This window comes from Triticum aestivum, chromosome 3A (assembly GCF_018294505.1).
Source record: "Triticum aestivum cultivar Chinese Spring chromosome 3A, IWGSC CS RefSeq v2.1, whole genome shotgun sequence".
NCBI lineage: Eukaryota > Viridiplantae > Streptophyta > Magnoliopsida > Poales > Poaceae > Triticum > Triticum aestivum.
In genome coordinates, this window is record NC_057800.1 from 99697723 (window position 1) to 99709716 (window position 11994).

At 44.3% G+C, this 11994-nt stretch overlaps 1 protein-coding gene across 1 annotated transcript; it reads right to left on the minus strand.

The window, feature by feature from the left end:
* Positions 1-1422: 1422 nt before the first annotated feature.
* On the minus strand, positions 1423-2607 carry LOC123058023 (cysteine-rich receptor-like protein kinase 10). The gene is made up of 2 exons (XM_044480866.1): positions 1729-2607; positions 1423-1597 (listed from the first exon to the last, which is right to left on the minus strand). Exons 1-2 carry the CDS (start codon positions 2561-2563, stop codon positions 1524-1526), a joined length of 909 nt encoding a protein of 302 aa, XP_044336801.1. The 5' UTR covers positions 2564-2607; the 3' UTR covers positions 1423-1523.
* Positions 2608-11994: the final 9387 nt, after the last annotated feature.

The window sequence follows — 11994 nt, forward strand, 5'->3', positions numbered from 1 at the left end:
GATAGTTGTGGTAAGGAATTTCTATGCACAACGAATCGTTTTTGGACCCTACTATCTGACGAATGTTCACTATAACGGTTGGCATTTGGGAACATTTAGATGACGGTCGTAGTTGTGTGGAGGTCGACAATTTCTTCATAACAGCATGACTGTTACTGGAAAGAAGGAAATTTTGAGCAAAACCAAGAAGAAATTGCCATCGTTTGATCTTGCATGGCAACTAAAACTGCCAGCAAACAGCGTTCGTTTGCCATCCCTTCACAGGGAACGTCAACCAGATAGCATTATCGGTTTTCCCTCTCTATCTGTGACTATTGACCATGGGAACTTTTTTATCCCGAGGGGATGACTGTGAGAACTTTTTTATTTTTATTTGAGGAAGTGACTACAAAAACTAGGAATTTTCTCGTACAGTCCAAGATAGATTTTTTCTCTATATATGAGAATCAGGCTTCACTACTCAAGCTCTCGTGAATCAAACCTACAAACCCCATTGGGGAGCCCGAAATACATGTGCCAAATTGTTAGGAAAGACCTCGTAGATTGGAACTCTCTCGAGAGCTCATGATGGAATTCCGCTCATGGTTGCCCTTACGGCGCCAGCTAAGCCAACTGATGCTCTCTCTCGCGCGCACTGGGCCGGCCAAGCTATGCCTAGTTGACTAGTGGGCCGCTGACGGGTCGACATATGGACAGGTTGACCGATTTACTGCTGGATTGGTTGACCGTTCACCATTTGATTGTTGACTTGTGGAAAAAAACATTTGGAAAAATTGGTAAAATTGAAGAAAAAAAGAAAAATAAACATGTATTTAAAAAATTTCATAAGTTTTAGAAAAGATATGAATATGAAAAAATCACGAGTATGAAATAAATTGTACTTTTGAAAAAACCATGAATTTTGAACAAAAAACGCAAATTTGGCGAAAAATGTTGCGGATTTGAAAATGTTCATCCATATGAAAACATTTGTGGATTTAATTATTATTTTTACCAAATTGAAAAAAGGTTCACCAATTTAAGAAGATCACGCTTTTGAAAAACATTCATAAATTTTAAAGAGTTCATGAATGTGTGAAAAATGTTGGGAAAAAATGAAAAAGAAAAATGAAAACCCAAAGAAAAAACAAAAAAGAAATCCGAACTGCAAGCATCTTGAAGCTTCCCAAATCAAAATGGGCCAGCAGCTGACGAAAAAACTGGCGTGCGTTGCGTACTCATGCGAATGAGAAGAAAAAAAAAAATGGACGGAGCCCATGATGAAAGGGGTGTGCGCCAGGTTGGCAAATCTGTAAAAAAAATGGCAGGTCAAGCGGTGAATATGATTTGTGTCCATCCATGTAAAGATGTAACAGCGAACCAGCGACCCGGCTCCTAGTTGGTGCAATAAGAAACTTAATTGGAACATAAGGTTTTATTGCGTTTCTGATCTCTGATTATGTTGTAACGAATTTTCAGATTAGACAATCAGTGGACGATAAATAACGCACATGTGGTTGCTTCATCCTTCTTTCTCCACTTCATCAGGGTAAAGCACACATACACCCACATGCGCCTCCTGCCAACATACATAGCACGAGTAGCACCGGTGCTACAGCTGCCGGAAAACAAAACCTTGACTATTAGTTTCTCTCGTTGAGACGTTTTGGAGTAAATATGCAGCCTATTTCTGTCCGTGAGAAGAAATTGGAAACTCAAGAGAGAGAATGATTGATCAAGATAACTCACCGCCCCAGATAGTGTCGCCACACGCTGCAGTGGAGACCTCAAACCGCATGTAGCAGTTGAAGCCCACCACCGCGGCCGCCACGCCACCGTCGACGCGGGCAGCGTTGAGGTCCCAGTCCACGGCGTGCACCGAGTTTTGCAGGCACCGGACGCAGCCCGCCGCCGTGCGGTCCCTCCCGCACTGCGCCAGAACGTGCACTGTTCTGCTCACCGCGCTCTCGGAGTTGCTCTCCTCCGCTGTGGCCAGCATCCGCGGCCCGGAGATGTTCGCGGCCGCGCGCCGCGCCACCTGCTGCGCCATGGCGACCAGCTCATCGTGCAGGTGGACGTAGTAGAAGGATTTGGTGTTGACCTTAGAGGCAGGGACGGCGTCGAGGAGGACGAGAGCGCGGAAGGCGTCCTCGCTAGGCGAGGATGTGTTGGTGTCGGCGTAGGCGAGGAAGCACCGGTCGCTCCAGAAGCCGGCGCGCCGGCTGGTGGAGCCGCAGCCGGCGGTGAGGTTCCCAGCCGCGGCGGACAGGCACCGGGCGCACTCGGACGGCACCGTGGAGTTGCCGAGGCAGAGCCCCCGCGCGAACGCGCGCTCCCCGCGAGTGACGGACCGTAGGGAGGCGAAGCCCGTGGGCGCGGCGGCGGAGGGGAGAGAGCGGAGGAGCGGGAGCAGGGTGGCACGAAACGCCGTGCCGTTCGTGGCGTTGCTGAGCGCCGGCGCCGGGTAGCATTGCAGCAAGCCGCCTGCGCCCGCGATGCGCACGCTCTCCTCACAGGTGCTATGGGCTGGCGTCACGGCGAGGAGGAGGGAGATGAGCGGCCACGAGATCGCTGGAAGCGCCATGCTGTGGCGGTGGCGCCCCGCTTTGGCACTTGGAAGTGGAGCTGTGGAAGAGGGGGCGGCACTGGACAATGTATCGAACTTGAACTCCTCGGCTTGGTTGGTGCACGAGGATTAGTCAAAAAGAAAAAGGGAAAACGATGCACTGGACGACAATAATGTGGATTCTTTCCCTAAAAACGAAAGACTGCTGCCTGCTCGCAAATATGCAAACTATAATCATACACCTACACCTACGAATCTCTCCCTACCCCTGAATCTCAAGGGAGATAATCCTACACTAGTCCTCGCCATGGGCAGCCTGGCCCGAACGGCCCGAAAAAGCCCGACCCAATGCTGCATCCGGGCCTGGCCTGGGCCTAGATTTTGAGCCCGAAGGCCGGGTCGGGCTTGGGCTCAGGCCCGTCGTTTTCATGATTTACTAAAGGGCCTCGGCCCGGCGGGCTTTATCACTTTTTGGCTAGGCTTAGGCCCAAAAACCAGGCCCGATGGCCGGGATGGGCCGGCCTCGGGCTTTGGTAGGCCCGGCCCGGCAGATGGCCAGATATATCCTGCACCTATCAGGTGGCTACGAAGACCTACGTAATTTTTCAAACTATAAGCCTCTTGCCCCGCTGATTTTGACGCGGGTGGTCCCCTTCCCCCTTACCGATCCAATAATCTTTTTCCATGATGTTGTTTACGTAAAACACGTAACAAACCTTACTTAGGTCTAGCATTGCCCTTTCAAGGGGGTGAGGCCGAGACAAAAAAATGTTACACCTCCGTAACTCTTAGGTAATGCTACATAACTTCTCTTCCTATAGACTGATTGCTCCCCCGCGAATTTCATGGGGTGAGCATGGGTCTTTTTTTTACTTCCAACCAAATTAGGCCACATAAGCTCGACGTAAATTTCGTAACACCTTTTACGTAGATGTAGCAAAGCTCGGCCGAAACTCCCTATACGATGCCCACGAGCGTCAAAAGCCAGAGCTTTTGCGTAGGGGTGATCCTAATGGACCAGCCCATTCAGTGGCGCCATAAAGCAATCAGAAAATCCCCAAAAAATGTGCTACTAGAAAATCAAACTATGAACCACACAGTGAAGACCTGCGGTTCCTTAACACTTCAGCTGCTGAGGGTAAACAAATTTTTGGAAGAGCGAAAATTTAAGAACTAAATGCAGCGGCAGATTTAGAAAGTTCAAAAAAATAACCATTTGTTGGGAAAATTGTGAATAATTTAAATAAAATGTGAATAATGCTTTGGAATAGTGAACAAAATTTGAAATCTGAATAAAATTTTAAAACATGAAAAGGTTTTAAAATCTATTGAAAAAATCTTAATATAAATTGAACAATTTTTAAAATACTCACTAAAATTTTAGTGATATATGCTGGACAATATTTAAATATGCATTGAACATGTTTTTTATATACGCTGAACAATATCTGAATACACATTGAACATTTTTGTCATATACTCTGAACAATATTTAAGTACACATTGAACATTTTTGTGATATATGTTGAACAATTTTAAAATGCACAATGAATTTTTTTAAAAACATATGTTGGATATTTTCTTAATATAGGGTCTCACACTTGACATGGCGAGAGCATCTCTCACTGTACAGGGTCATGTGTCTGAAGCCCTGTTCAAGAATTCATCCGATTAACCAGTTAACTTGCCGATTAATCCCTACTCGTAGGGTCACCGAGTAGCCGATAAACTCAAAAATCGTCCGATTAGTTGATTAAATGGCCGATTAACTTGCCGATTAGTCGATTAATCCCCTACTCACCAGCCAACCGAGCAGCTACCAGTTAACGATTTCCTCAACAATGGTCTGAAGAGAGGCATCGGAGAGCTACATGCCTTTTTTTTAATTTTGATCGCTAACTTTGCTTGATGATGTGCTTTAACATTAAAACACCTATTGATGTGTGATACCCTGGTGCGGATAAAAGATGGCGACGCTTGAATAGAAGCAATAATGGGCCTTATGTTCAAGTGACATGTGTCTTTGAATATGGAACTCGTCATTGCTGCTGATGCAAGTACCAAACAATCCGTGTAGTACTGCGGTTCTGGGAGTATCAGCTATCATTGTGGCCAAGAGTAGGCCATATGCTTCATCTTGGAGAGAAGATGACACCGGGGGAGACATGGCTGAAACCTACAGCTGCTGACAATGACCATTTCCTCCAAATTGGATGGTCACACTAATACCTGCTGGAGAATGTTGCATATTTGCCTCATTTGTCCAAGCCACATCGCAGAAGATTCCTTGACCTGCAACTAAAGATGGTGTTTGTGTGATTAATGGTTGTCGTACTACAACAGTTGTTGAGCATTCATCTTGTCCTGCCATCACCTCCTCAAGCTTTGGGCCCTGTAAGATCGCATTCGCCATCGGGTATACTTGCGATGGTTGACAAAATTTTCTACCAAACAGGGCATCATCTTGTGCTTTCCAAAGGCACCACAACAAAGTGAATACACTAGTTACATTGATATGAGGATGGGCCAAATCCAGTAAAACCTTAATCATTTGTGGAATGGAATGGTTATGTTCAACCAAAACTTCTGTTCTAATATACCAATGAGACGAGAACCAAGCAGCCTTTGAGAAAGGCCCTAGAAAAAGCATGTGCATTTCATCCTCTTGGTTGCCACATCTAGTACAATTATCACTAACATGTTTCGAGAACTTACTTGCACGCTTACACGTTGGAAGTGCTCGGCGAAGAAGTGTCCATGCGAGAGTTTGAACTCTTGGCTCCATGAGTTTGTCCCTCCAAACCTGAGTGAGAAGATTTACAATCTGCATTGGAACATATTTTGGTCTCTGATTTGCCAGTAGTACTAGATTATTGAAGTAGTGCTTGTAGGCACTTTTTGAAGAGTGGTCACCTGCAGGGGTTAGTCTCCAAACCAACACATCCTGTCCAGTAGTATTAACAATAGGGGTTTGCAGTATAGCTTGAGCAGTATGAGGATGAAACAGAGCATTGACAAGATGGATGTTCCAAGCTTTCTGATTAGGAAACCAAAGATCACTAACAATAGCTGGATAAGAGTAAGGTGGCTGCTGGATTATAAGATTCTCATAAATATTTTGCCACTGAGAACCAAGGAGTACTCTAGATGGAACTACTACCATCTACCAATTGATAAAAGGAGGCAGAAATGAGAAGAGGTCTGACCTTCAGGATAGCAGTCCAGAAGGCTGATTTGAGAACATCGTGTTTAGCTCTCCAAATTGACGTGTCACTGTGATACTTGGCCTTGAGAATAAGAGAGAGGTAACTTTGGGGTTCCTTTGCAAATCTCCAAGCTGTTGACAGAATAAGACTTTGATTTATAGCCTGTAGATTTCTGACACCTAAGCCACATTTCTTCTTTTCAATACATCTATCAGCCCAAGATCGTAGACATAAAACTCTTGTTGAAGGATTCTCTCTATCAGCCCAAGTTCCTAATAATTGTTGTTAGTTTTGCAAGAAACTTTTTGGAGAAAAGAATATTTTACATATAATAGACATGTATAGAGGCAAAGACAGATCTTATAAGAGTAAGTCTTGCTGCGTGTGATAGCATGTCAGCTTTATAGGCACTTAGTTTAGATTTGAATTTGTCATATACAAAGTTCTAAGCAGCCGCTCTATCTTTGGCAGGGAGGATGAGAGGATGCCCAAGGTGAACAGTGGAACTGTCAATGTTAGGAACTGGAAAGATTCCTTTGATTTGCTGCCTGACCTGTAAATCTACATTATGACTAAACATAATGGCTGACTTATTCCAGTTTGGGATCTGACATGAGAAATTACAAAAATGTTGTAGAACCTGGGCTATAACTGAAGCTTCCTGCATATTAGCCTTATCACATACCAAAGGATCGTCATCAAACATGAGGGAATGAATTGGTAGACGTTGTGGTCCAAGAGCCATACCTGACACTTGGTTATTTTGTAATGCTTCTTGAAGTGAGAGAGAGAGAGAGTTCATTCACTGTAAGGACAAAGAGTGAATGTGGTAGAGGGCATCCTTGCCTAATACTGTTGGGGAACGCAGTAATTTCAAAAAAATTGCACACGCAAGATCATGGTGATGCATAGCAACGAGAGGGGAGAGTTTCGTCCGTGTACCCTCGTAGACTGTAAGCGTAAGCGTTATGAGAACGCGGTTGATGTAGTTGTACGTCTTCACGATCCGACCGATCCAAGTACCGAACGTACGACACCTCCGAGTTCAGCACACGTTCAGCTCGGTGACGTCCCACGAGCTCCGATCCAGCAGAGCTTCGAGGGAGAGTTTCGTCAGCACGATGACGTGATGATGGTGATGATGATGCTACCGACGCAGGGCTTCATCTAAGCACCGCTACGATATGACCAAGGTGGATTATGGTGGAGGGGGGCATCGGACACGGCTAAAAGATCAACTGATCAACTTGTGTGTCTTGGGGTGCCCCTGCCCCCGTATATAAAGGAGCAAGGGGGGAGGCCGGCCGGCCCTAGCAGGGCGCGCCAGGAGGAGTCCTACTCCCACCGGGAGTAGGATCCCCCCTTCCCTAGTTGGACTAGGAGAGAAGGAAGGGGGAGAAAGGGAGGAAGGAAAGGGGGGCGCCGCCCCCCTCCTAGTCCAATTCGGACCAGAGGGAGAGGGGGCACGCGGTTTGCCCTGGTCTCCTCTCTCTCTCTCTCTCCACTATGGCACAATAAGGCCCATACATTTACCGGGGGGTTCCGGTAACCTCTCGGTACTCCGGTAAAATCCCGATTTCACCCGGAACTATTCTGATGTCCAAATATAGGCTTCCAATATATCGATCTTTATGTCTCGGCCATTTTGAGACTCCTCGTCATGTCCGCGATCATATTCGGAACTCCGAACTACCTTCGGTATATCAAAACACATAAACTCATATTACCGATTGTCACCGAACTTTAAGCATGTGGACCCTACGGGTTCGAGAACTATGTAGACATGACCGAGACTCGTCTCTGGTCAATGACCAATAGCGGAACCTGGATGCTCATATTGGCTCCTACATATTCTACGAAGATCTTTATCGGTCAAACCGCATAACAACATATGTTGTTCCCTTTGTCATCGGTATGTTACTTGCCCGAGATTCGATCGTCGGTATCTCAATACCTAGTTCAATCTCGTTACTGGCAAGTCTCTTTACTCGTTCCGTAATACATCATCCCGCAACTAATTCATTAGTCGCATTGCTTGCTGATGTCTACTACACAACCTTCTTCTTGTAGACGTTGTTGGGCCTCTAAGTGCAGAGGTTTGTAGGACAGTAGCAAATTTCCCTCAAGTGGATGACCTAAGGTTTATCAATCCGTAGGAGGCGTAGGATGAAGATGGTCTCTCTCAAGCAACCTTGCAACCAAATAAAAAAGAGTCTCTTGTGTCCCCAACACACCCAATACAATGGTAAATTGTATAGGTGCACTAGTTCGGTGAAGAGATGGTGATACAAGTGCAATATGGATAGTAGATAATAGTTTTTGTAATCTGAAATTATAAAAACAGCAAGGTAACTAATGGTAAAAGTGAGCGTAAATAGTATTGCAATGATGGTAAACAAGGCCTAGGGTTCATACTTTCACTAGTGTAAGTTCCCTCAACAATACTAACATAATTGGATCACATAACTATCCCTCAACATGCAACAAAGAGTCACTCCAAAGTCACTAATAGCGGAGAACGAACGAAGAGATTATGGTAGGGTACGAAACCACCTCAAAGTTATTCTTTCCAATCAATCCGTTGGGCTATTCCTATAAGTGTCACAAACAGCCTTAGAGTTCGTACTAGAATAACACCTTAAGATACAAATCAACCAAAAACCTAATGTCACCTAGATACTCCAATGTCACCCCAAGTATCCGTGGGCATGATTATACGAAATGCATCACACAATCTCAATTCATCTATTCAACCAACACATAGAACCTCAAAGAGTGCCCAAAGTTTCTACTGGAGAATCATGACGAAAACGTGTGCCAACCCCTATGCATAGGTTCCCAATGTCACGAAACCCGCAAGTTGATCACCAAGACATACATCAAGTAGCACGTGGTATCCCATTGTCACCACAGATATCCACGGCAAGACATACATCAAGTGTTCTCAAGTCTTTAAAGACTCAATCCAATAAGATAACTCCAAAGGGGAAACTCAATTCATTACAAGAGAGAAGAGGGGGAGGAGAAACATAGGATCCAACTATAATAGCAAAGCTCGCGATACATCAAGATCGTGCCAAATCAAGAACACGAGAGAGAGAGAGATCAAACACATAGCTACTGGTACATACCCTCAGCCCCGAGGGAGAACTACTCCCTCCTCATCATGGAGAGTGTCGGGATGATGAAGATGGCCACCGGTGAGGGATTGCCCCCTCCGGCAGGGTGCCGGAACGGGTCTAGATTGGTTTTCGGTGGCTACGGAGGCTTCTGGAGGCGGAACTTCCGATCTAATCTCCAGTTGATTTCATTCCGTTTCGACTCCGTCTGATATTCATTTTCTTCGAAACACTGAAATAGGCATAAAATAGCAAATCTGGGCTGGGCCTCCGGTTAATAGGTTAGTCCCAAAAGTAATATAAAAGTGGATAATGAAGCCCAACATTGCCCAAAACAGTAGATAATATAGCATGGAGCAATAAAAAATTATAGATATGTTGGAGACGTATCAAGCATCCCCAAGCTTAATTCCTGCTCGTCCTCGAGTAGGTAAATGATAAAAAAGATAATTTTTGATGTGGAATGCTAGTTGACATAATTTCAATGTAATTCTTCTTAATTATGGCATGAATATTCAGATCCGAAAGATTCAAGACAAAAGTTCATATTGACATAAAAATAATAATACTTCAAGCATACTGACAAAGCAATTATGTCTTCTCAAAATAACATGGCTAAAGAAAGCTATCCCTACAAAATCATATAGTCTGGCTATGCTCCATCTTCACCACACAAAATATTTAAATCATACACAACCCTGATGACAAACCAAGCAATTGTTTCATACTTTTAATGTTCTCAAACTTTTTCAATCTTCACGCAATACATGAGCGTGAGCCATGGACATAGCATTATAGGTGGAATAGAATGGTGGTTGTGGAGAAGAAAAAAAGGAGAAGATAGTCTCACATCAACTAGGCGTATCAACGGGCTATGGAGATGCCCATCAATAGATATCAATGTGAGTGAGTAGGGATTGCCATGCAACAGATGTACTAGAGCTATAAGTGTATGAAAGCTCAAAAAGAAACTAAGTGGGTGTGCATCCAACTCGCTTGCTCACGAAGACCTAGGGCACTTGAGGAGGCCCATCATTGGAATATACAAGCCAAGTTCTATAATGTAAAATTCCCACTAGTCTATGAAAATGACAAAACATATGAGACTCTCTATATGAAGAACATGGTGCTACTTTGAAGCACAATATATGAAACTCGCTATATCATGGTGCTACTTTGAAGCACAAGTGTGGAAAAAGGATAGTAGCATTGCCCTTTTTTATTTATTTGGCCTTTTTTTGGCCTTTCTCTTTTTTTATTTGGCCTTTTTTTAATTTGGGACAATGCTCTATTAAATGATGATCATCACACTTCTATTTATTTACAACTCGATGATACAACTCAATACTAGAACAAAGATGACTCTATATGAATGCCTCCGGCGGTGTACCGGATATGCAATGAATCAAGAGTGACAAGTATGAAAGAATTATGAATGGTGACTTTGCCACAAATACTATGTCAACTACATGATCATGCTAGCAATATGACAATGATGAATGTGTCATGATGGAAAGTTGCATGGCAATATATCTCGGAATGGCTATGGAAATGCCATAATAGGTAGGTATGGTGGCTGTTTTGAGGAAGGTATATGGTGGATTTATGGTACCAGCGAAAGTTGCGCGGTACTAGAGAGGCTAACAATGGTGGAAGGGTGAGAGTGCGTATAATCCATGGACTCAACATTAGTCATAAAGAACTCACATACTTTTTTTTGAGCCGGGCATAACCCATTTCCATTACTTAGCATAACGGAAATAGAAATAGTTTTAAGAGTTCAAAAGGAGACCTAGAAAGGGGAAGTGAGCTCAAAGCACCGCTGGGAAACCCACAATGAGCACTTGTCATCGAGCAGCTCACCATGGGGCGAAAACCCAATGACACCCTAAAACCAGCCGACTAACTCTAACCAGGAGAATTCCAACAAGTTTTAGGAGGGTTACTCCAGGACATAAACCATGAGCCCACGCAGGGGCGAAAGGACTATTTTTCCAGATATAGTTAAGCACTCACGCAGGAGCAAACGAACTATCTTTCAGCAGCAAACGCTTCAGCTCTCAGTTTGAGGTTCCCCTCGGCGCTGCACAAATCCACATCATGTTCGACGCATTGGTCCTCAGCATCTTGGCTCCGTGCTCCATCATCTCTCGATCATCTCCTGTCATCAAACCTGCCCAGTAGGTAAGAAAACCACATGCAGAGTAAACCACATCAAAAGGCGACCTCATATGTTTAGACTCAAAGGTAACACTGTTACGATTAATCCACATCGCCCAACAGAAACCTGCTAGACCAAAGGTATAAAATTTCTCCCCATCAGGTAAAAACATGTAGCCCATGAATAGTACTGCCAAATGTTACTTGGACACAGATCCGTGCCCAGTACATAGCCTACAGTCCTCCAGAGAACTCTGGCCATAGGGCAAGTGAAGAAGAGATGCTGGGATGTTTCTCTCTCCGCACAGAAGGAGCAGGCAGGATTTCCCAGCCACTTTCGTCTACTCATCACATCTCTAGTTATGATAGTGTCCTGAAACAGTTGCCAAAGGAAAACTTGAATTTTAAGGGGAATTTGCTTTCCATATCCACTTGTAGTTTGCCCCCGCCACATTTCTTTCCAAATATTCATAAACAGATTTCATAGTAAACCTACTTTTCTTCCCCAAGGTCCAGACCAATTGGTCGGCTTCGCTAGTCATCGGCCAAGTCCCCACTATAGATTTGATATTACTCCATTGCTCAAGCATGGGAGGGTTGAGTTGCCTTCTAAAAAAGTTTTTTTCCTCCACCCCTTCCCTGAACTTAGCAACCGTGATATCTTGATCATTGCAAATATCATAAATCATAGGAAACTGCAACTGGAGGGGAGGTTCATTGTCAACTGGATCAACCCACAGTCTAGCAAGATCTCCAGATTGTAAATTCACTTTTCTGCCAGCCAGGTAGTAATCTTTAGTTTTCATGATTGCTTTCCAGATTGGCGAGTCATTGAATTTAGTTTTGACAGAGGTCACCGTGTCTTGCTTAAAGTACTTGGCCCGGATCACATCCTGCCATAGCCCTTGTTTAGTTTCCAGCTTCCACCACCACTTGGTGAGGAGGCCTAAATTCTGTTTATGAA